Here is a 26,706-nt window from a genome sequence, read left to right on the forward strand (position 1 = left end):
TGAGACATGTATAAGATAAACATAAGGTTAAAATAGCTAAATAAGGTTATTAATGAAAAATTGGACATGATTACCTAAAACTATGGCTAGCAACAGATGGAAATTGTTTGCAAATGAGAGATAAATGAAACATTACGTTAAATATATGAATTTAAATAAATAATTGTCACCTAAGCAGAACAGATGGATCTACCTATTAACAGATAATTGCTAGATAGCACTAATAGCAATTAATAGCAATAGCTAGCTAGAATAATTGGCTAAAATTATAGTTAACAGTTCAAATTTATTAGCAAGTTGTTAGATAAAGTCTGATAGTTTTTCGTGAGCTTAATGTCATTTATGCAGCCAAGAGTAAATGGGTACTTGAACATTTCAAAATTGATTTTAAATTTGAAATCAACACAGTTTTGATGACGTCCAGGGCTCCTTAGGTGCCATGAAACTTAACATCTATGAATGTGTCTGATCTAAAACAGCAGCTTTAAATTTTTCAGTTTCACCTCTTAAGTTGGTGCTTATGAATCAAAAACGAGATGTTCAGTGGAGTATTCCTTTAACATGCACTCTTTTTCTGCATGCTAAGAGACAACAGCAGTAACCAAAGTGGAAACAAAGCACACAATGCTCTCGTCATCACTCTTCTTTCACTCCTGTGTTTAGAAGCAGGAAAATATCTTAGACATGGCATCTGATGCCTTCCGTTTGAGGCTGACATGCTGCGTTGTTTCCTGAACTCGCCATGGTTACCTGCCGGCTGGTTAGTGGAGGATCGATGAGCATTTGTATGCATGTGTGTTCAGGTCATTCTCTGGCACCCCAGTGAATGAGAAGAGACACTGACAGTCTGAAACCATCACAGTCCCTTAAAAAACAAAAGGACTGTGGGGGAGGGCAAACCTTATAAGCCACCCTGCTGGGGCACTTCTTCCCCAGGCCCAGAGGAGGCGAGATAAAATGCAACAATTTGTACATATCCCGATAGCATATTCTCCCGCTGAAAGAGATGAGACATATTCGAGAGGTTAGGTTAAAGGTTATTCCATTTTACCTATTCATATTGATCTATTATCAGTCAGTGGACATTAACAAATAACTGTCAAGAAGAGGCAGTTAGAAGAAAAACAAATATAGCACAGGATCTTCATTGTTCAGTTTGTTTTACACTTCTCTTTTTTATACATCAGTGGATTTTTTTTTTTTTTGGGGGGGGGGGGGGGGGGGTATTAAAAATGTGCAATGTGGCATAAATTCTGTAAGCTGCTGGTGCTACAAATTTGTCAGTACAACTATATACACTTATTGGCTGCTTATTAGTTATGATATTCTGTTGTCCAATTTTGGTGAGCCTGTGTGAACTGTTAAGTGACAGGAGTGGCATCCAGTGTGGTCTACTGCTGCTGTAGCCCATCTCTTCAAGGTTCTCCTGTGTTCCCACCAGGGAAGATCTTCTGCATAACATATATTCTGCATACTGGTTGTGACAAGTGGTTATCTGAGTTACTGTTGCTTTTCTATCAGCTTGACCCAATCTAACCATTCTCTCTGAGCTCTGGCGTCAACAAGCTGTTTTCACCCAGACAACTGCCACTCACTGGATGTTCTCCCTTTCTCAGACCGCTCTCTGCAAAACCTAGAGATGGTTGAGAGAGAAAATTCCAGGAGATCAGCAGTTTCTGAAATACCAGCATTTTTAGCACCAACAACAATGTTCAAATTGACTTATACAGTGGGATGCAAAAGTTTAGGCAACCTTGTTAATAGTCATTATTTTCCTGTATAAATCGTTGGTTGTTACAATAAAAAATGTCAGTTAAATATATCATATAGGAGACACACACAGTGATATTTAAGAGGTGATATGAAGTTTATTGGATTTACAGAAAGTGTGCAATAATTGGTTAAACAAAATCAGGCAGGTGCATAAATTTGGGCACTGTTGTCATTTTATTGATTCCAAAACCTTTAGAACTAATTATTGGAACTCAAATCGGCTTGGTAAGCTCAGTGACCCCTGACCTACATACACAGGTGAATCCAATAATGAGAAAGAGTATTTAAGGGGGTCAGTTGTAAGTTTCCCTCCTCTTTTAATTTTCTCTGAAGAGTAGCAACATGGGGGTCTCAAAACAACTCTCAAATTACCTGAAGACAAAGATTGTTCACCATCATGGTTTAGGGGAAGGAAAGAAAGCTGTCTCAGAGATTTGGACAAGCCAGCTTCATTCTGGAATAAGGTGCTGTGGACTGATGAAACTAAAATTGAGTTATTTGGGCATACCAAGGGGCGTTATGCATGGAGGAAAACAAACACAGCATTCCAAGAAAAACACCTGCTAGCTACAGTAAAATATGGTGGTGGTTCCATGATGCTGTGGGGCTGTGTGGCCAGTGCAGGGACTGGGAATCTTGTCAAAGTTGAGGGACACATGGATTCCACTCAGTATCAGCAGATTCTGGAGACCAATGTCCAGGAATCAGTGACAAAGGTGAAGCTGCGCCGGGGCTGGATCTTTCAACAAGACAACGACCCGAAACACTGCTCAAAGTCCACTAAGGCTTTCATGCAGAGGAACAAGTACAACGTTCTGGAATCTCAGTCCCCAGACCTGAATATTATTGAAAATCTGTGGTGTGAGTTAAAGAGAGCTGTCCATGCTCAGAAGCCACCAAACCTGAATGAACTAGAGATGTTTTGTAAAGAGGAGTGGTCCAAAATACCTTCAACCAAAATCCAGACTCTCATTGGAACCTACAGGAAGCATTTAGAGGCTGTAATTTCTGCAAAAGGCAGATCTACTAAATATTGATTTCATTTCTTTTTTTGTGGTGCCCAAATTTATGCACCTGCCTGATTTTGTTTAACCAAGTATTGCACACTTTCTGTAAATCCAATAAACTTCATTTCACTTCTTAAAAATCACTGTGTGTGTCTCCTATATGATATATTTAACTGACATTTTTTATTGTAACACCCAACGATTTATACAGGAAAATAATGACTATTAACAAGGTTGCCCAAACGTTTGCATCCCACTGTATCACTTCTCCTCCCGATTCTGATGTTCAGTTTTAATTTCAGGAATTCAGTGAGTATAGATTTTTGTTTTTGTTCAAAAAGTAGTTGAATTGTGTTTTGATAGTGACATGTTTCATTAAAGATGATCATAGTTTTTCAATAAAAATCAAAAGTCTGATTTTAAATTTCCCCCACAAGCTGGACTCTGGACTTCCAACTTGGTTTCACTGTGGAGGGATACAGAATATCGTAACCGGTGGTGAGAGGTGGATCTCACCAATTTTGATAAAAGCTGAAAACAATAAGCCTTAAATGTACTGACATAAAGAGAAGTTGTAGCAGTGGAGAATAAGATGAATGTTACTGTAGGCACTTCTGAGAGCAGCTCATTTATATTCAAAGGAATAAATAATATTTCCTCCCCCGTAATGTCTGTCAGGTGATGATAATTTCATATTTCTCATCTCTCCTGGAGTCCCGACTCACTGACAAGGCTCCTGTGAAGCTTTCGTTAAAACCTAAGGAGCCTTTCATAATCTGAGACAGATTACTGTCTCACTCAAAACTTTTATAGTGTTTTATTAAAGGTAAACTGCTTCTGGTTGGTGTAAAGAGCAGCGAGGGTCGTGGCATGAACCTGTATTCCCCAACTGGATGGATAGAAATAGTCTCTCTTCACACCACAGTGAGAGACTGAGTCGCTTTGGAGCTTATCAGCGACGAGAGCTGAGTGGACGCCGAGTGGAACTCTGGATTTGCATGCATCAGTCCAACCAAAAGAGGGGATTGTCACCAGCTTCAGCCCAAACTCTGGGCTCAAGCTCAGAGTTATCCAGCTGGGACACAGAAGTCAATCTGAGACTGTTCTGTTTCCTAACTTGGCTTCCTTTCAAATGAAAACCACCTTTACCACTTCCTAACACTGGGGAGTAAAATGTAGCAAAGTCAGAAAAGGCTCCTACCAAGCAGCAGGGTCATACTCTGCCCATACACGTATGAATTCATCAAGGTGATGAGGCCCCAGGATGGAGGCGTCCCTGGTCAGGTACTCAAAATTGTCCATGATGACCGCAACAAAGAGGTTCAACATCTGGTAAATGACATCACAGTAAAGTGAAATAAATTGCATACATGTTGATTAATAGGAACATTGGTATTAATTTAAGCTATTACCTAAACTTTAGTTTTTTTTTTAAAACTGCACAGTACTGTGGTGATTATATAGCCTATGCATTCTTCTTTAAAGGAATGCTTTACACATTCATTAAAAAACACATATTTATATTACTAGATAACATTTTTTATGCATGCATTTAATTTCATCCATTCTCTGTATAAATTGGAGAGTTCAAAATTAGCTTTGCTACCAACTTTATTGCCTCATAATGGCAACACTACTGGGCTATTAAAGGCAATAATCAGGCCTTATTAAAATGTTCTATGAATGTGTTTGTCTGTGTCACTGAATTCGATTTATGAAAAGAGCATAAAAAGCAGTTAAACAGACTGTTATCTACAGGGGTATGTCTCCTCAGCAGCACCTCATTTACATTTAATTCCTATTGTTCTCTTTAACTCGCTGTTACTTGCAGCATTCTTCTGAGACTTTCAGAATAAGAACATTAAACTTCTGGAAAATGTAAGTCGATGAAAACATGCAGTAGGAGGAGGTATTTACCAGAAAGGAGCAGAGGAAGATGAAGGAGACAAAGTAGAAATAGGCAAAGTCACTGCCACACTCGTCTCCTGCAGTTCCTGAGAGCTTATCGCACGGCCGGTTACTGAGGCATGCTAGCATGATCTCATGCCACGCCTCGCCTGTTGCGCTCCTGAAAGATGCACAAGTAAAGATACAGGAGTGAAAAGTGAATGTGAGTGCTTGAGTTAGTTTGACCCAAAATCATTGGATTATCTGAGCTGCCAGAACTATTAGAGCATGGAAGCAGGGTTACCTGAAGAGAAGGGTCAAGGCCTGGAAAAAGGTCTGGAAGTTGTTGTGGTGGTTTATAGCATTCTCCTCATTCAGCTCAATGTTACCAAACACCTGCAGCAACAAAGGAGGTGTTATAGATTATGTGAACTGTTTTTAACCCAATAATTTAGATTATAAGAAACCCCTGTAGTACAAACCAAGGTCGTTGAAAAGCACTTTTTCTCAGTCTTACTCTGGTCCTTTATAAAAACCTGTGTTATAATATTAGCTGTAAGAAATATTCTTGGTAAGAGATTTATGAATTATAACCCAAAGTCAAATAAACACATGAGGCTTCAGCTGATTTCACAGCAGAAGGCTCAGCTGGATGGAGATTATACATTTCCCGCCCTACACTGAGTTGCTGTGTTCAGACCTGTGACATTGCTATGTAAGACTTACATGTAAAACTATGTCCCTCTCTTTTCCGTATATATAATGCATTATTTATATTAAATGCCCCAGTTGTTGTCACATTGTAGAAATGTTGAAAATGCGTTTCACATTAAATTATAATCTGCCAATAAACAGTATACTTATAATTCCCAGTGTGGCCCTTTCTGTCTTTGTTAAGTTTCTTCACTGAATATAATAGGTACTAATGGATGCCATAAACAGTGGTTTATGGATGTAATTTGAATATGAAATATAATTATATTGTGGCCTTGTACAAACTGCTTTTGTAAGCCAATAAAGCTAGAGCTAATTTTCCTTCTTTGTGTATATGCGTTATCTGTCATTAACTGTGTAATGTTGCGTGCATTGCAACTACTTATTGCATACATTGTGCAGATACAGGCTTATAATTTATCTCAAGCATTACTCGTTTATGCTATGTCAGCATAGTTTAATGCAAATGTCGTTCGAGGAAACCATTTCTGACCTGAACTGGAACTGAATGGCAGACACAAAGAGAGTAGATAGCTGTCATAACTCATGGTTATCCTGGTGTCAGTCCAATAAAACATCCCAGAGGCCTTTTTAAAATATTTATTTGCCTCTTGGCAAGTCCATCCTGCTGACCTATAAACACCAGCTGCTACACCCAGGAGACCCGTGATAGCAGTCACCTATGCAGGTAGCATCTTGTCCATCCATTTTTTCAGGAAAAACATATTGGAATCCTTTATATCAGCTGCCTCAAAAATAAAGAATAATCCACTCTGAAAACACATTTAGTCTGTGCTTAAGTTTATAATGTAATATCTTTACCAGGACTGTATCAAACGTGTAGAAAACAGTCATATAGCAATGCCAGACACATTTTTCTTGTGGTTGCTGTACATGACAAAATGCATTAAATTTAAAGAACACAGGAAACATCTGGGAAGGTAGCATTTATCCAGCACAGAAGTTCTGTTAGTCTGCAGTCAACAACGACTATTAATCAATTATATTCAAGCTGCAGCGTCAGTGGCTGAAAAATGAAGTGTCACGGTTAGGGATGGGTATCGTTTAGGCTTTATCCGATACCGGTGCCAAATTGGTACTTTTGAAACGGTGCCGGTGCTCAAACGGTGTTCAAACCGGTGCTTAAAGAATGGAGAACACAAAATTGGTCCAAAAACCTCTCATGTTCAGCTGGTTTTTGTAAAAAGATAACAATGTTAGCTTTTTCTGCAGCTATGGGGCATATATGGTATCACTCTTGGCTGGAAGCAGTGCTTAAACAATGGAAAAAACACAAACTTTATCCAAAAACCTCTCATGTTTAACTGTTTCCCTCTTTTTCTTTGGTCATTTTAGCCTTTTTGGCCAGGGTGAAGGGAGTATCTGCCATCAAACAAGAAGACAGCCGCATGTAGCTATGATGATGTTTGCTAGTTCACCTTACATGCATTAATGTAATAACGTGGTTAGCCTACAACGTAAATTACACACGAACAACATTAAGCTACTCACGCAGAGAAGAACGGCTGCTGCTGCCATCATCATCCGTCATCATTTCTGCTACACTGGCAGGGCTAGGGGCCAGGACTCTATTCTTTGTGTTTTTGGGGATGTTGCTAACTCCGGGTCTGATAACAGGCACCACACCCGCAGTAGATGTGCTCAGTGTGAGGTCTGGCAGCAAGCTATCAAATACAGCGCATTTCTTGGCTTTTAAAAAAAAACCGCTATGCGTCGCCAGGTGTTTCATCGGATTCGAGGTATTACCTCCTTTGACAGTATCACAGTATCAGCTTAAAGCACTTGTTGCAGGCTGCTGAGTTTGCATATTTTGCTGTGAAGTACAGCCAGACTTTTGACCGCTTCGCCTTGGGCATTTTTAATCTGTAGCTCTGCTCTAAAAGAGCGTACGTACCTGGACCCGCCTACTATCCTCGGAAACGTAAAATGATTGGCTAGAAGTGTATCACAGCTCAGGGGAAAAAAAGCACCGAAATAAAGCACCGAAATGTGCGCTGCTTTTCGGTCTGGTTACTACCGTTTATGTCAGATGGCACCGGACACCGGTACCCATCCCTAGTCACGGTGAAGTGTTACAAACTGCAGTTCCTTGATGTTCCTTGTGACTGACTTCCACATGCAAGTATTTCAAATCGTCAAACTTTAGAGCAGAAATAAAGAAGCAAAAACTCTGCCTAGTTCCAAACATCTGTCTAGCAGAGATTCATCTGTTCTCTCATGCTAACAGGTTAGCTCAGCCCTGCGCTGTCATAACACTTACTGTAGCACACACTACATCACTTCACTGCACTGCACTGTTTGCCACACTGTTACACTGAGCCATTTGAATGTCAGCTGGTATTTGCTTTGAACTTTTTGGAACATTTAGGAAGAAATTTTTTTTATTGTTTCTTCTGCTTCGTTGACTTAGAAATATTCAATTGTTTTATTTTCAGTTAAGAGTCGTTTTAATCTCATCACCTGCATCCACGAGGTTTTTGATAGTGTTTGAAGCATCAAAAGTGGTCACGTGTCATTCTGTCTGTAAACACGATACCGCGTGTGAAGTTTTGGATGAATTCAGATCAAACTTTGTAGAAGTGTAGAGTGGGGTTAATGACTTACTTGAATGATTTACTGATTGATGATTTATTGGTTAGAAATGGACAAAAAGCTCTTACAAAGTTCTTACAAGCGCGGTGTGTAAAGATTTAAAATATCATGTAACATTTGACCTCTGACCCCTGTTTAGATCAGTCAATAGACTGATCTAAACATCAAAACGATAATAATTCTATATAGAGCTATTTAAAACTGTGTTTCTTACTGACAGTGTTTTTATAGGGAAATTATAAAAATCACATTCCTATACGATGGCATCACTGTTTAAATACATAACAATTTCAATGTTTAATGTACAATGTTAAAATAAATAAATAAATGAATCAACAGAAAAAAAACTATGATTAAAATTTTTTTCCCCTTTATATTTTTTTATTAAACATTTCAGTGAATTTTAGTAAACAAGGAGATTTACTATATGTCAGGTAGATTAAAATGGCTTTCAACAGAGTAAATAAGAAAAACCTGGAATTTGTACTTTTTTTTTTTACTGCACTAGAAACTTCTGACAGCAAGTTTAAAAGCAGCAAACTAAGCAAAATTAATATCTATAAAATGCAACACTTTTCCCTTGAAAGTAAATACTGCTCAGCGAGTGAGCTCTCTTTTTGGAGGTTTGAGCTTTTGGAGTTTTTCATGTTAAGATAATTATATATTTGGTTTTATCAAGCTGCATTGTACTTATTTTAGGTGTTTATCATATGTTTGGTGTGTTTTTAACTGCTGTGACAAAAGGATTTTCCCACTGTGAGATAAACTATTTCTGAAAATGACTTCCTGTGCAGTTAATTACACCAAAAGCCTGTTTTAGTGGAGGAAATGCTTTAAATTTGTATTTCACTTATCATTAATTAGATGGTATCTGATGCCCCAATATAGTCTATGAGTGCTAACCAGCCTTGCTGACTGATAAATTCATGCTGGTCTAAATGTAGTCAACTGTGGCTTCAAAAACCAAGATGGCAATGACCATAAAACAAAATGAATCCACTAACCAACGGGTAAATTCCTGGTAGCTACTATACATCCATCTTTTATACAGCGCATTTGGTTAAAATGATGCCAATCGCTATACTGGCCATCAAATTAAGAGAAATGGTGAAATGCCAGTTAAACACAAGCTAATGGGTAGTCACACCCACTCAGGTCATTCACTGATAGGCTACTGGGAAATCTTCACGTTGCAGAAGGCATATTTCATCGAATCATGAAATTCAGATGTGCTTTATGCACATGATGACTTACCTGCATTCCTATGATGGCGTAGATAAAGAACAGCATGGCAATGAGTAGGCAGACATATGGCAGGGCCTGAAAGCATACACATGAATACAGTCTAAACACACTCATATACTGCATGGCACCAACAATATCCATTTTATACACACCCAGACACACATGGGACACAGCGCCTCTTTGATCTCTTCCTCTGTGTTTGTATGCACGTACACACTCATAAATCGGATTCTCTACAGAGCAACAAGCACCCTTCTAACATTTTACAGTATTTATTTAAGAACCCGAGCAACGAACCTGACCTGCTGGGTTGATTTTTTTCAACCAACTATTTATATGGCTGCAAGAAGGCGGCGAACATTTGTTGTAATTAAATAGCCACCTTTTAACACTCTGAAGCTACTGTCCATTTTCATTGGGCTTAAAAGCTCTCACCACTGACATTAAAGCTGCTATAAATTCCCTGTGCTGTGGCCCCAGCGCTCCACATTTAACTCAACTTGTCCCAGGGGATTTAGAGAACAAAACTGGCACGGTGTGAAAATCTAAACTGCTGTCTGCTGAGAGCTATTTTGTTCAATTTGAACAGGAAAAAGCATGCCTAGGCCTGTTTTTTGAGCCCTTTATTCCACTAGTTGTATTGTATGAGATATACTTTCATGCAAGAGCAAATAAATCTGGCTCAGATTGCCAGCCCGTGTGTCTTTCCAAATTTACAGTTTCTTTCTGCAAGTTTACACACTTACCGAGATGCTTCAGACTCTAACTCGGATGTTTATAATGTTTCTGTGTTACTCAGTTTTTTCCTTACCTTGAACGACTGAACGAATGTCCACAGCAGGATGCGAATAGTGTAGCCTTGTCGCAGAAGCTTGATGAGACGAGCTGCTCTGAACAGCCTCAGGAAACTCAGGTTGATTTTTTCTTTCTGGGAAAGAAAAACAAATGATCTGTTATTATGTAACAGATTTGAGGATATTTTTATTAATAATTTATTAAGCTGTTAGCATACTGCAGTACATTTTTGTAGACGATTTCAGGTTTTTTTGTTTTGTTTTTGCTAGAGGGAAAAAATGTGTACTGAGATTTACAGTAAAACTCTATTTTAATGTTCTCCAAACTAACCATGTACAATTGGATCTAATAGCAGAAAGAGTAAATAAATAAATAACAATTAGCATCATTAACCTGAAAATCAGTTACAAGGACAAGAATGTCTGTCTCCCTGGAAGCAGAATACAAAGAAATGAGGGGTTGCCAAAGACTTTTAAACACTACTCTCTTAGACATCCATCCTATGATCTTTTAGGATAGGTTTCAGTCCTCCTGCAACCCTGAACTGATTAAGCAAGTAAAAAAAAATGGATACTTGGATGGATCAGTGGGATGATATACTGATAAATCTGATATAATCTAGAAGCAATACAGACAAACTAATATTAACAAGGTTATTATAATGAACTAAAACTGAAATTAAAACTAACTGAAACTAAACTGAATTAAAAACAAACTGTCAAAATAAAATAAAAATAAAAAATAATTAGAAAGTACAAAACTATATTAGCTCTAATCCTAATTGATCCTTTCGTAGCTCAGAACTGATCCACCTGAATGAAATGACATTAGCTGAACACAGCATACACAAGGCAGGCCAAGAAGTATAGCTCAACCCAAATCCAAGCACATCAACTGATTTCGGTTAAAGCTAAAGCAAATGTACACTATTTAAGTTACTGCCTACAGTAGCTGCACATTTGAAAACCGCTTTGCAACCCACCTCCACCTTCGCACCTCCTTTTCACACTGAATCAGTGTCAAGTCTGTTGCCACTGTTTTGTACAGGGAGCTTTGCTGCTGCTCTCGCAGCCTTTGGCTGTATGCACATGGAAGGTCAGAAAGGTGCCAGAAAAACGCCAGGCTGCCAAATATAAATTACTGCTGATGGAAATAACAATGTTCTTTTCACTGTAGTGGATCTGACTGAACTGTACATTTTCACATTAAGGGCTTATGTAACAGTAATTGCCGTAGAAGGTCTGATTACTGTTAAAGCACACATTTCATGCTACATTGGTTTAAAAGGTCTTAATTTATATCATCGCACATTCAAGGTGTAGTTAGACACTTTAAACTAAAGCCGTGGAAGAGAACAGCACACGGTGACGGGGGAACTGACAAAATCAGTGGCCAACAAGGAAAGCCACTTACCGTCTAGAGGTGTCAGATGTGACAGAAGGGGCAGAGTGAGGGCACAGGCGCCAGGAAAGACACAGCAGAAGATGAAAAACAGTGGGGGGAGAAAAGCAGCGAGAGAAACAGAGAAGAAGACTAATGATCACAGGAAGAGAAAGTCACACAAAAGCTGACTTTGCAACACAGAAAGCTAAAGTAACCTGCCTCAGTCCTCAAGCAGCACAAATACTTTGCATCTGCTGTGATTAAAAATATGAAACTAAATGTTCAAGACTGTAATGTTTAATGTTCAAGTCGTGTGGCTTCCCTTGCTTCATGTATAGATTTTTATGATGTCATATTTTTTTCTATGGACTTGTTTGGCTGATTCGAGGACTGAGACTAAGAGTACAGCAAAGCATGACATCCACACTGATGATTTTGAAGCTGGAAAAAAAATAAAATACTGACATTAAGCAAAAACACATGCAAATTAATGCTACAACAGCTCAAATTTTAGTGAAAGTCAGAACAGCAACTAAATGAATAATTGACAGTTGGAAGGAATTGGTGATGTTTCGGACTTTCAAACTTTGAACAACAACACCCCCCCAAAAATAACATAATAATAGAAAATGTGAAATCAGCAGTCTGGGTTGTCAGATTTTTTGACAGTCAAGGCTGCTTTGGTGGGTATTTTTCATAATTTTTTTTCTGGCTTTTTATAGACAAAAACATAAAAAAAATAGAAAATAGATTAATCATAATAACAGTATTTGAACGCTTGCATGCCCAGAGTAAATCACTTCCACTGTAGCAAAATATTAACTTTGATTAGTCCATTATTGTGACAACAGTTTCCCTGATTGGACTAAATCTGCTTCCTGTGTCACAGCATGCTGCTTTGCTGCTTTGCCGTTGTGATCCTACAGCTATGAGCATGCACTGAATTTTGGTACCCATGTAGGAAGTGACCCATGGGTGCATGCGCTGAGAAATGTAACTCTTACGTTTATCTCTGTGCACAAAATGTCTGTAATGCTTCCAATCACAGTCACAAAGTCAAACACATTCCAGGGCTCTTTCAGGTAGTTCTAAAAGAAAGAGAAAGAAGAAAAGTGGATGTTATAGTTAACCTTTAAAGATTTTATACAGTGTCTTCGTCATAACTAACTGCTTTTAAAACGCTTTCCACCCTTTCAAGTGTACATTCAAATGAAAAATTGTAGAGCCTTCATTCAAAGGGCTTTACAAGTTGGCTCTTGTTCACATTCACAGTCATAAACTGAGAGTATTACAATATTTACACCTGTCATGGAAAACCATAAAACATGAAACTAATTGGGTTGACCTGTCTGGTGAATGTGAATGCGTTTGTGTAGGTGGATGTGTGTGTTTGTTTGTGGTGTCATTTGTAAAGTAAATATGGGCACTCCATTCTGATCAGTGTATGCGTATGTTTGTGCTGCGTTAGATTTGTGTATATTTGTTGCATATTTATTGTACAAAATTAAAATACCCTGATGCTTAGCACTAATAAGGAGGTATCTGTCCATTGCACTCCAATCAGTTTTTAGATGTACCTGATGACTTACCACACTCTACTCTAAATATGGTCCAAAGGTATAAGATATTAAATTTAGCTTTAATCTAATAATAAAAAATCGGGAGCTCAGGATTATCAAAAGATGTGAACAATTGTAATCCATAACTGAACTTTTAATAGATATGTCAAAGTTGACTATTATATAATTTTCCCTGCTCTAACCACAATAAACCAAGTTCTAATGCCAGTTTAAAAACCTGTTTAATTATAGATTACGTAAATTATTACTATTGAGCTATTCCTTTATTCTTATGTATTTAATTTAATCTTTTTAATAAACTGACCAGACTGGCAGCACTGTGATTTTCCCAAATTCATACTAAGACATCTAATCCAAGCAGACATTCTATGATCCATTTTCCAGCAACATTCCCCCTACACTGCCTCATTTGAACGAGTCTCCTGTGCACGAATATGTGGGCAAATTTTAATACAGATCTAGATATGAAAAAGTTGCAGACACAGATACAAAGTTGAGGCACACAAAAAGTATTCAAATGAGCACACTTCAAAGAATAAAGACTAGCCATCTCCCTGAGCACACAAATCAACTTTATATGTGCCTACATTACACACATTCACACACATAAATGCTAAATGCACATCTTTTGCATAACTTCTGAGGCTCTTCAGACTGGTCAGTCATCCTGTTCCTCGGGGCAGAGGCTGCTGCCAGGTCCTGCAGCTGCTTTTTGAAGAGCTACAGTGGCAGCAGAGCATTTATAATGGCAGATGTGAGCGCAGTCATCTGGGCTTAACAGCTAAACAGGTGGAGGTAAGTGGTGTGTGAGAAAAGCTATTTAATAAATGGGCCTCGCAAATGGAATAGAGCCTAAGATGAAATGCTTCGCTGGAGGCCAGACGGCGCCACATTGAGAGATTTATTTCCTTTGTGCACTCTTATGTTTATCTCCCTCTTTTGTTTTTTTGTTAGCTAACTCTTCCTCTTTCTGAAATGAATGCACTTTAAGAAGATCCATACAGTCTTCTTAGAGTGAGACTGTGTCACTGACTAAAAGATACCTTGAAATCAACTCAACCTTTAGAAGAGCCAAATCACTTAACCCTTTAAGTGTAAACTGGAACATTTCAAAACCATCAATAGCTGCTTGCAGAGTACAGCACAGTATACAGACTTACAAAGACAACTCACCAGTGGATTGAAGGCAATAATTTTGAGGATGCACTCGAGTGTGAAGAGGCCCGTGAAGACGATGTTTAAGTATTTCAGCATGGACTCGTACACATCTGGAGCGCCATAGAACTGAGGGCAGAAGATGAAACACAAAACACTGAATATCTGCTCTTTAATATCTTTAATTATATTAACAATAAATGTGTGTAAAATTGACTCCCGTTATTTATTGCACACTTAATGCATGGATCAGACAGCCTCTGTACATGATACTGAAAACTACAGCTGTAAACGCAACACCAAAACACTGCAGATCCTTTTTATTCATGTTTATTCACTCCTGTTCTGTTCTGGACTGCTTCCACCCACCAGAGACATCTGCATCTGTCAGGTCTGGCTTATTAAATTTTAAACATCTTACATATCAGAAAAGGCTTGTATTGCAACTGCATGTGATTTCACTGACATTGAAATGGGATTGTATGTACTGTATCTGCAGAGTTCATGCAAGACTGCCATAAAGACGCCACAATCCTCTTTAGCCATGCATCATAGAGATAAAATAGGACTGCACATGATCAATTATTGCTGCTGCTTGGTTTTGAATAAAGAACTCACTGGGAACAAAAAGTTTCAGGACTCAACCCATAACAAGATTCTAACCATCTCCTCTATGAGGTCGTGCACCTCTCAAATGCTTTTTTAATCACCCTCTTATGGTCCTGTTCTGTTTATATTTGCTCTATGATATCACCATATAATCAGGATCTTGGGGGGGGGCATAACTAGGAACAGCTTGTATCCAGAGGATTGACTGTGATATGGCACCAACACTAGCTCCTAAGTTTGTCTCCATGGAAATTTTAATTACATTTTTAGTTGACGTTTCCCTCCATGAATCACCACCAGGGCTGGACTGGGACAAAAAATCAGCCTGGGCATTTTGACTAGTGACCGGCTCACCATGGTATTATAGGAAAAGCCATAAAGCCTTTATGATAAACTTAAACCTACACCATCCTCCCTATTCTGGTATTCTAAACAGTACTTAGCAAAAATATAAAACAACCTAATTTATAAATACATATACCTAACTAATAGGGTTGCCAACTCCCAGCAAAAAAAGAAAAGAAAAAAAAATAGGGAACTATTCCTGTACCCTCTGCCTCGATGCTTAATTGACAAAATCGATTTTAATTTAATGCACGTATAAAACAAATGCACAGAAATCTATGATTTTTCTCCAGTAATTAAATAGATTCAACATCTTTCTTCAACAGAATTGCAGACTGCACAGATGGTACCTTCCCAAAGGAAAGAATACTATAACTTACTAGGCTATATACTAGACTTGATATTTACTGAATACAATCATGGATTTCTATACATTTTACATCAGATGAAAACTTTGGTTGTAAGATTCAGATAATTATTTATTAAAAGCTAGACATTTTAAATGAGAATAAGAAAGAAAAGTATTTCTTTGTGCCCCCCTTTCCCTGTTAATGCCCTACCTGGCCCCCTGGCAAAACTTTCCTAGACCCGCCCCTGCACAGTTACCAGCTGTCAGCTGCATAAAAAAGGATCCTGGTGTTATTTGTCTCTCAGAAACAGTTCATAACTTCCCTTCAACTCATTCATGTCAGCTAAAAGGTAAACCTGTTTCTCCATCACCTGTTCAGCTCTGATGATTCAGTAAGGACATCTCCTGGTTTCATCTTCATGTTTCCCTCTCACCAGATATACAAACCGATATCATGACCAGCAGCTTTTACAGCTGTGGCTCCAGCAAACATCAGCTGATACTAGAAATTAATATTAAATAAATTCTAACAACAGCTGATCAAGCTTAAACGTGCTGCTGTTGTTTAGCGCGACCTCCGCTGGGTTCCTCCTCCTCGGCTGTAATTGGTCCAGCCCAGAGTCGATCATGACCAACTGGCCAATCCACCACCATTCATTTATACCGTTAAAAAAAGAAGGGGTCCGCTAGGGGGCGCGTTATGGAGTAGACGCGCAAACCACGAGGTCCCATTTATCTGTTAAATTACTTTATGGTTCACCTATTGTGGCCCAATTCAGAGATTTCTTAAGCTCTATTAAGAAAGTCAGCATTGTTTTAGCTGTTGTTCTTTCCGTCTTTTTGCCTTATCTCGAAGTGACATGCCTCCTAAGCAGTCTGCTAAAGGAGTGCAGGCTAGCTGCTCAGGGACCGCTAGCAAAACTACCGTTGACCCAGCGACACTGCTAGCTTTCCGCGACATTGTCAAAGAAGTGATTCAAGAGGAAAATGACAACCTACGGGACGAAATTAAACGAGCCATTTCGCCCATCCAAACCACTCTTGACGAATGTACTGAGAAGTTGGGCGAACACGAAGAAGGCTTGAATAATCTGGACAAGCGGCTAGAAGTTATGGAGACATGTTTCGCAGATCTGAGTAACCAATACAAGAAGTTGCTGCTGAAAACTGACGACTTGGAGAATCGGGGAAGACGATGCAACTTGCGTATATTAGGAGTGCCGGAGGGAGCCGAACAAGGGAATCCCACTAAATTTGTTGCTGATCTGTTGCACGTTGTACTGGGTGGTCCCGGCGGTTTGGAGTAGGCTCCGATCCTGGACAGAGCTCACGGGGCGGCGGTTGCGCTGCCCACGGAGGGAGGGCGACCGCGGCCGTTCATTGTTCGCATTCATTACTACCAGGAGAAGGAGCGGATACAGCGCTTAGCCAGACAGAAAGGCCGGCTGGAGTTTCAAGGGAAGCAGATCTTCATCTTTCCTGACTACAGCGCCGACCTGGCCAGACGCCGGGCTGCTTTCAGCGAGGTGAAGGGACTACTACGGAAAAAAGACGGAGTTCGCTACGGTCTTCTTTATCCTGCCCGGCTTCGGATCTCGTTTAATGGAGAAACACAGGTATTCGACTCTCCTAAAGCAGTGAAAGATTTCATTGACTCCAAGTTTGAGTCATCTCCCGAATGACATTTCATAAGAACCACCGGGACTTTCATACCATCGTGACTATATTTTTGTCAATCAATAAACGGACGATCTTTGGTTTAGCTTAGTTTCATGTTCAATGTTCATTTAGAAATCTCAGATGTTGGTGAGTTTGCCCTTGTTTCCTGGGAGGTTAAATATATTCCAGTACTTGTCACTTAAAAGGGACTCCGGGGTCAGGTTCGATGAGAATTGAAACAGGTCCGTTTTTCGGTTACGGGTAAATGCGACGTGGGAGTTTTTCTCTTTCCTTCTCTTAATTATTTTACTCTATTGTGTTGGACTTTGTGACTTTCTAATTTGAATATGTTTTGGACTACATGTGTGATTCATAGTTCAGATGCTTCTGCTCATGTGGGGCTGTGGTTATGAATAAGGTGAATGGGACTCTTAATAGAAGCAGGGGAGCTTTGGGAAATTGGTGTGTGTCGTTTGGGGACAACACTGAACACGGGGAGGTGGGTGGGAGGGACTTATCTACTTTTTCTTTTTCTTTTGTTTTTTTTTCTTTTTTGTTGTATATTATTTGCTCAGATTATTGTTAACAACAACATTTCAGTGTGCACTCATGATAGGATTGGTATTTGCGTTTGGAACCGCCTTTTTCATCATGTACTTATATGGTGATGACTTCTGTTGATGACACTTCAACTGCTGTGAGTAATGGCTGCCATGTTAACTTTATTAGTTGGAATGTGAAGGGATTGAACCACCTAGTGAAACGAAATAAGGTGCTCTCTCATCTTCTTTATCTTAAAGTACATGTAGCGTTTCTTCAAGAAACACACCTTAAGCATACAGATCATGCCAGATTAAGACGAAATTGGGTTGGACAAATTTTTCATTCCAAATTCAATGGTAAAGCCAGAGGTGCAGCAATTTTGATTAATAAGAATACTCCGTTTATAGTCTCTCACACAATAGCTGACCCAAATGGTCGCTATGTAGTTGTGACAGGGTCCCTGTTTAATACTTCACTTATTTTAGCAAACGTATATGCTCCGAATTGGAATGACTCAACTTTTTTCAATGACTTTCTTAATTCCCTTCCACAGATCAATACACACCACTTGATCCTTGGAGGGGACATGAATACTGTTATGGATCCAGTACTAGATCGCTCCTCAGATAAAAGACTTCCACTCCCTAAATCCTCATTAGTGTTACAGTCTTATTTACAAACCTATGGGGCTGTTGATGCGTGGCGATTTCTCTACCCCTCCACTAAACAATATTCCTTTTTTTCTGCAGTGCATCAAACGTATTCTCGTATAGACTACTTTTTTGTTGACAAAAAATTGCTTCCCAATATCAAGACTTGTAAATACAATAGCATAGTAATATCTGATCACAGTCCACTTGTTTTGGAACTCAGCTTCCCGGATGAACCCTTTGTGTACTCCTGGAGACTCAATCCTCTTTCTTTGTCAGATAAGGAGTTTGTGGAATATCTTTCCAAACAAATTGATATCTTTATAAGAACAAACATTACGCCTGGCATGGCCTATAGTACGGTTTGGGAAAGCTTAAAAGCATTCTTACGGGGCCATATTATATCATACTGTTCATATACTAGAAAACAGAAACAGAAACGTCTTTCTGAATTGATACACCTTATTTCGCAATTGGATGAGCAACACTCTACAACCCCCTCTCCAGATTTGTATAAACAAAGACTAACGTTACAGACTGAATTTAATTTAATCTCAACCCAGCAGTCAGAGTCTATGATTCTTAAATCTAGAGGAAGATGGTATGAGCACGGAGAAAAAGCATCTAAAATTTTAGCACATCAGCTTCGTAAATCAGAAGCAACTCGTATAATCCCTGAAATTAGGACTGAATCTGGACATGTCACCACTACACCACAAAAAATAAATGAGAGTTTCAAAATATTCTATTCCAGTCTCTATGATTCTGAATCTTTAAACACGCCTGGACTGTTTGAGGTTTTTTTTGATGGAATGACAGTTCCGACTTTAACCTCGGCATTCAGAGACCAATTAGAGGAGCAAATTACGGTGGAAGAAATTAAGTTGGCGATTAGCTCAATGCAGAATGGCAAATCCCCGGGTCCGGATGGGTATCCGGTTGAATTTTACAAGACCTTTAAAGACAGTTTATCACCTTTATTACGAGACATGTTCATTGAGTCATTGGTTTCAAAATGTCTTCCCCTAACGCTTCGACAAGCGACCATCTCACTCCTATTGAAGCCAAATAAGGATCCATTAGAGTGTTCATCATATCGTCCTATATCACTCTTAAATGTAGATTTAAAAATACTGTCAAAAACACTTGCTCTCAGGCTAGAGCAATACCTACCATTGTTAATTTCTCCAGATCAGACAGGTTTCGTGAAGGGTAGGCATGGTTTTTTCAACCTGCGCAGGTTTTTAAACATATTACACACCAAGTCAACTACAACCCCTGAAATTGCCTTATTACTCGATGCTGAGAAGGCATTTGACCGGGTGGAGTGGGATTATCTGTTTTATACTCTGCATAAATTTGGATTTGGCCCTAATTTCATTTCATGGATTCAGTTACTTTACTCCTCACCTATGGCACGTGTTAGAACAAATTCGTTATTCTCTTCTTATTTCCCACTTCTCCGTGGTACGAGACAAGGTTGTCCCTTATCCCCTCTTCTTTTTGCATTATCAATTGAACCACTGGCGATTAAACTGCGAGCTGACAGTTGCATTAAGGGCATCTTCAGAGGTGACCAGGAGCACAAAATATCCTTGTATGCTGACGACCTCCTGCTGTATATGTCAGAGCCTTTATGCTCTCTTCCCCGTGCTCTTGCCATTTTTGAATGTTTTGGTAATATTTCAGGTTACAAGTTGAACCTGCATAAAAGTGAACTTCTCTGTGTCAACTCTCTAGCCAGAAAGATTTCATTTTCAGATTTTCAATTTAACGTTAAATCAGGGTATGTGACCTATCTGGGGGTTAAGGTTACCCACTCATACAAAGATCTTTATGAAAGAAACTTTGTCCCGCTGCTTAAAAATACTGAGACAGATCTTCAGAGATGGAACAATTTACCACTGTCATTAATTGGCCGCATCAATTCTATCAAAATGAACATACTACCCAAGTTCCTTTATTTATTTCAATGTATCCCATGCTACTTACCCAATAAGTATTTTATAACACTGAATAAGCATATCTCTGCATTTATTTGGAATGGCAAAAGTCCACGAATTCGGAAAGATTTCATGCAGAGGACTAGGCCAATGGGTGGATTAGCCTTGCCAAACTTTCAGTCTTATTATTGGGCAGCAAATATTCGTAATATGCTGTACTGGATGAGTAATGTTACTACAGAGACTCCAGCTTGGCTCCAAATTGAGTCATCCAATTGTGGCAAAATTTGCCTATCAGCTTTGTTGAGTTCAGCTCTCCCATTAGAACTATACACCTATAAACGTAACCCTTTGTTGTATGACTCGCTCAGAATCTGGGTGCAATGTAGGAAAAGGTTGGGGTTACACTTAATGTCAATTAAAGCACCTATCTGCTCAAATCATATGTTCCCACCCTCCATGATGGACGCTGCCTTTAAATTATGGGAAAGTAATGGCCTTAGAAATATCAAAGACCTTTTTGTAGATGGGATTTTTGCCTCATTCACGCAGCTCCTGAAGCAGTTTAATGTTCCTCGGCAACATTTTTTCCGCTATTTACAAATTCGTCACTTTGTAAAGAGTCGATTTCCTTCATTTCCGGAACTACCTGAGGAAACTTCATTGGATAAAATTATTAATATAAACGTTCATAAGAGAGGGGCGATTAAAGAAATCTATGCTATACTATTAGATCTTCAATCTCCTTCTCTCTTCATCCTTAAAGCACAGTGGGAGAAAGACCTTGGGATGACTATAACAGATGAGCTCTGGCAATCTTTTCTCCAGAGGGTACACTCTTCTTCGATATGTGCCAGGCATGGGCTCCTTCAATTTAAGGTCCTACACCGATTACATATCTCCAAGGAAAAGTTAGCCAAGTTCTATCCAGGAGCTGACCCTCTGTGTAACAGATGTAAAGCAGAAACAGGTTCGCTCCTTCATACCTTTTGGACATGCCCCAATCTTCATACCTATTGGGTGTCTATATTTAACACTCTGTCAGAGATGTATAATGTTAAATATGATCCTTCTGCCCTAACGGCTATCTTTGGGGTGATACCTCAAGACATCACTTTGCCAAAATGCTATTCGAATTCTATTGCCTTTGCTTCACTTATCGCAAGGCGCCTTATACTTTTAAGATGGAAGCAGGAAGCTCCTCCCACACATGAACAGTGGCTTGCGGAGCTCATGAGGTTTTTACATTTAGAAAAGATGAGATATACACTGGCAGGTTCAACCACCAAATTTCTTAAGGCATGGCAGCCATTCCTGATGTACATGGAAACATTTAAAATGACCACCTTATCATGACCGGATGCCATATCTCTATATCACTGTCATAGTTAACTGTACGCTGAATGTCCCTTATACATTTTATTTTTATATTTGTTTGTTGTTGTTTGTTTGTTTTTTGTTGTTTTGTAGGGGTTTCTTTGGTTTGTTTGTTTTTTCCTTCTCTATTTCTGTTATCTTTTGGGGTATTGTAAATACTGAACAGCAAACTACTGTATGTTCAATGTTTTGTTGTTAACATGCTGCTGTGACTGAAAATAAAATTTATAAAAAAAAAAAAAAAAAAAAAAAAAAAGAAAAGAAATAAAACCCCATCGGCCCATAAAAACGAAAAATCACGAGCGGCCCACCGGGCAAGTGCCCGGTATGCCCGATGGCCAGTCCAGCCCTGATCACCACCTCATTGTGGTGGAGGGTTTTGCATGTTCTAGTGAGTCAGCCCTGGTAGGGTCTCCCAAAGCAAAATGGTCCTGGGTGAAGGGCCAGGCAAAGAGTGAAAACACCTGTGATATCCAAAAGATCAAGGAACCATGCCTTGAACATTCAATATTTAGTATTTACTGTTACTTACACTTATCTAGGTTATTGCAATGGTGCTGTGTTTATTGTGTTTCCTCGTTTTGCTTGTTTTCTCTTTTTTGGAGCATCTTTCTTGGCCTTCAGACAATAATTTTGATGGCTAAAGAACCAAACGGGAAAGACAAAAAAAAAAAAAGAAAAAGAAAAAAAAGAATGGACATTCCAGACAGGTTTCTGAAAATTACAGCCATGTAGGATGCAGTTCAGAGCTTCCCAAAGAGACGACCTTGAAGGTGAACAAGAGCTAAACTTAGGGTTTATCAGGATTCATTGTTAGTTTCCATGGCTCCATAATGGCAGAAAAAAATCATTCAGACCAGATGAGATAACCCGGATTACCTGAATAATTAGAAGACGAGTAAAGGAAATGGATAAAATACAAGCTCTTTTGCCTCAAACTAGAAAGTAATGTAATGTAAAGTGTCAATAGTCAGTTGCTAACAACAGTACGTCTTAATGCCAGACCACAGTTGTTTTCATTATTGCCTTTAAAAGTAAAAGATTGAATGGTCGTTTATAAAAACATCTCCTGTAATCCTTTTTGATATTTCAACAGTCTGTTGTATCAAATTGGGAACTGCATAACTATCGCTGAACCAATGCACTACTTTCTCTGCCTCAGAGGTGTCTGAAGGGAACTGTCACATGCCTCATTAGTGGGAGAAAAAACTAACCTTCATCATCAGCACGACGGTGTTGAGGGCAATCAAAGTCATGATGGCATACTCAAAAGGAGACGACACCACAAATTTCCACATTTTGTACTGGAAGGACTGCTTGTTCTCTGGCATGTATCTCGTCAGCGGCTTGGCATTGATGGCAAAGTCAATACAAGCCCTCTGAGAGTTGAAAAGACAAAACAAAACAGATCGGGTAAGAAAACTCTCTGATGCAACAACTTTATATCTTTCATTAGAGAGAAGAATTCAAAGTTTTTCAAATACACAACAGCTGGCATACCACTACCGACTTTTCTAAGTGTTTTGTAATGTTAAAAGAAGATACCACAAATTAAAGTTCTCTGATCACTAGCCAATACATCATAGAAAGAAAACAGCAGGGTTTTCACAAAGTCCCTGTGAAGAAGAGATGAAGGGAGTGAGAAGATAAGCCCTGCTGCTTTCTTTTTAAGAGCAGGGAATTGTCATGTTTAATGTGATTTGCATAGAAGAGACATTTAGAAGAGGATCGGCATGAGTGCTAGTGTCTCTGAAGAAATTACCAGTGTCTTTGTAATTTGTGTTTTCTTCTTCTTCCCAGAACACCCCCCACAAAAAAAGAAAAAAAAAAACCACAATAAAGTGCATCACTTTCCACTCTCACCTCATTCTTTTCCAATGTACATTCCGACATGGCCTTGTCTCCCTGCTCCTGAAAAGTTATGATGATCAAAGCTACGAATATGTTGACAAAGAAGAAAGGAAACACCACAAAGTAGACCACATAAAAGATAGATGTCTCCATGCGAAAGCCTGGACTGGGGCCCTGGTCCTCATATGTGGCATCCACAGAGTGCTTCAGGACACTAAAAAGAAGGAAAGACTAAAATCATTTTCAAAACTGATGTAGATTTATTCCTAAGTTTTACTAAACAATGCATTTTGAGCAGGTTTTGGTTGCTTGCAGGCCAATGGATCAAAAGAAAAATAACGGAAGAGATTTTCACATTTAAAGATGAAACAGAACCATCTTGAAAATGATAATATTCTGATTACACCCAGAAACCTTGAAAAATTGACCAATACCAGCAGAGGCTAAACGCACATCCACACAGGAATCAACTGGATGTGGTAACCATAGCAATTGGATATAGTACCCATAGAAAGTCAATGACATTCAGCGACTTTGAGCAACAAAACCTTCCTTCACTTTGAGGCAAGTGATTAAAGTGACTACCAATGAGAAAAATGGTAAATACATTGGAGGTTTATCTAGGCAACTGGAGCTTAGAATATCTGTTATTGGCCGAACATCAGCGCTTCCTATGTCCAACCCTTAAATGTGTGACCCTTTAGTCAGCAGATGAGGTTCCTTCCACGTCTTCTGTTTAATTTATTAATAATATTTCTTTTCTTTTCCTTTTATACATTATCATTTTAGGTTAAGGCTTTTAGGTTAAGAACAAAACGTTATAAGGCTGTGTCTCTATCACTCATATTGCAGTATCTACAGGTGCAATGTACTAGCATAAAACCAATCAAGAGTCCTTCCTTGTGATTATGGTCTTACTGAGCTGTCACAGCTTGTTAGAAAGTCTGTGATTTTCAGCTGTCATGACAAGCTCACTCAGTTTAGCAATCTACTTTTCATTTTCAGGTAAGTACATGAAATGCCAAAAAGCAAACAGGCATCAACGACCTTTGACAGAGACAACGATGAATCTGCTTGTGGTACTTCAGCCCAAGCAAAGGCGTTAAGGCACAGAATGACAGACTGACATCTATGCAATGAAACTTGATTGCATATTAACAGAATGCACAGTAATTACATCTGGGAGAAATCAGGTACATTTAAACTGCACAGTACAATCTGGCTCCAGGTGTGATGAGTGCCTTTCAGGATGAATCACCAATGGAAATTTTAACTTGAAAAAGTCACGAATGTTTCCAACACTCAAGCACTTATTGTCAGCTAAAAATTTGAGCAATATTTCTTTCTGCACCAATTAATCAGATTTATTAGTTTCATATCTTTAATGATAAAAACCACTTGGACCTCCATCTAGGTGCTACTGAAAATGATATGCAGGCTGTCCTGACTTACACTGGCCAGCCCTCTCCAGTGGAGACAGTGAAGAGTGTTAGAAAAGCCCACAGCACGTTATCATAGTGAAACTCATACTTCTTCCACACTCTGGGCTTCGCCGTTACTTCATCCCTGTCGTAGTCCAAAAACTGACCCCTGAAAGCAAGAAGGCAGACAGAATTAGTTGAAAAGATGTGACAAAAAAAGGAGAAAAAAGTGAAGGAGGAAGATATAGTTAGAATAGACAACAGTAATAAAAACAGTAATATAAACGTACCTGCAGTCTTTCTCCAGGGTCTTGGACTCGTCACTGCAGTAGAAAAATTTCCCCTTAAAGAGCTGAACAGCAATCACAGCGAAGATGAACATGAAGAGGATGTAGACGATGAGGATGTTGAGGACGTTCTTCAGAGAGTTTACAACGCAGTCGAATACAGCCTGAGAAACACACAAGCACACACACACAGAGCTGTAAAGTTCTTGACTAATCAGGCCTGTCACATCTAAAGACCTCACAGTACCTTATTATCCTAACAGAGTGCTTTGCTCTCAAGCTCAAGGTCTACTTGTGACTCCTAGAGTATTTGAAAGTAGAATGGGAGGCAGAGCCTTCAGCTTTCAGGCCCCTTATTATGGAACCAGCTCCCAGTTTGCATTCGGACAACCTCGAGACAACTTTCAAGCTTTCCTTTCTGACAAAGCATATTATTAGGGCTCTTTTCACTCTCTGTGTGTTTTACGTTGTATGGCTGCCTCTGTGAGAGGTTTCTTCCTGTTAAAAGGGAGTTTTTCCTTCCCACTGTTGTCAGGTGCTTGCTCATAGGGTGTCATGTGATTGTTGCGATTTCATTCTAACATTGTAGGGTCTTTACAGCATAATGCATGCAGTTTTTTTTAAATTGATACTATATAAAGAGAATAGAATAGAAATTAAACTAATTGGATTGAATTAATGGTAAGGTATTTATGTGTATCTTCCCGACTGTAACCTCCAGTCATCACAAAAGTGGCAAGCAACATGCAGTACCTCTCATGGCCACTTGAGGCTGCCTCCGAAAGACAGTCAGTGCACAGAGACTCTGTTAAAATGTCTGACTTTAAAGGAACAATACATGTTTACAGGCTGATTCTAAAAAACTGTTTTTATTTCTATATTTTATTTACTCCTTCATGAAACAATTTAAATTTTATAAATATTTAAAGTTGTGCTATTTTTGGCTTAACCACAAGGGGTCGCCACAGCGGTAAGGTTGCATCAGGAAGGACACCTGGTATAAAAACCCTGTGTGGTGAACCCTTGTGAATAAGGAAGCAGCTGAAACGTTATTTTACAGTTCAAAATGATGCATTATTAGAGATGTAGCAGCTTTGACGGGCAGGTTGGTGCAGAAATGGAGACGATACAGTTGCTAGCTGTCTGCTAGACATCACCTAAACAAATTCACACTACTGGGATGACATTTCAATTCTGTTTGTAATGCTGACATATTCACTTTAAACAAAGACTATATTCATAAACCAACGATTTCTGTTAGATGGCTTTGTTTCTGAATGAAAAGCTGTTGTAGTCTCACTAGTAATCTGGATCAAATGTAATCTAGACCAGCGGTCCCCAACCTTTTTTGCACCACGGACCGGTTTATGCCCGACATTATTTTCATGGACCGGCCTTTAAGGTGTCGCGGATAAATACAACAAAATAAAACTAGTACCGGTACCGGAAAAAAGAAAATTTATTCATAACACACGTGAAAAGACCAAGGAAAACCGAGTAAACAATAAAAACGATAACAA

At 39.0% G+C, this 26,706-nt stretch overlaps 1 protein-coding gene across 1 annotated transcript in view; it reads right to left on the bottom strand.

Annotated features, from left to right (window-relative positions):
* Positions 1-26,706, bottom strand: part of cacna1bb (calcium channel, voltage-dependent, N type, alpha 1B subunit, b) — a 242,922-nt gene that overhangs the window by 24,188 nt on the left and 192,028 nt on the right. Inside the window, exons 32-44 of the mRNA XM_040000034.1 lie at positions 25,190-25,350; positions 24,931-25,068; positions 23,491-23,692; positions 22,842-23,006; positions 14,171-14,281; positions 12,422-12,505; positions 11,448-11,450; positions 10,051-10,167; positions 9,249-9,314; positions 4,972-5,063; positions 4,698-4,848; positions 3,982-4,109; positions 901-997 (exon numbers count right to left, since the gene is read on the bottom strand). Coding sequence (XP_039855968.1) covers positions 901-997; positions 3,982-4,109; positions 4,698-4,848; positions 4,972-5,063; positions 9,249-9,314; positions 10,051-10,167; positions 11,448-11,450; positions 12,422-12,505; positions 14,171-14,281; positions 22,842-23,006; positions 23,491-23,692; positions 24,931-25,068; positions 25,190-25,350 — 1,515 coding nt within the window. The remainder of the gene's footprint in view (positions 1-900; positions 998-3,981; positions 4,110-4,697; positions 4,849-4,971; positions 5,064-9,248; positions 9,315-10,050; positions 10,168-11,447; positions 11,451-12,421; positions 12,506-14,170; positions 14,282-22,841; positions 23,007-23,490; positions 23,693-24,930; positions 25,069-25,189; positions 25,351-26,706) is intronic.

Source organism: Simochromis diagramma, unplaced genomic scaffold, assembly GCF_900408965.1.
Source record: "Simochromis diagramma unplaced genomic scaffold, fSimDia1.1 OVJJ01000596.1, whole genome shotgun sequence".
NCBI lineage: Eukaryota > Metazoa > Chordata > Actinopteri > Cichliformes > Cichlidae > Simochromis > Simochromis diagramma.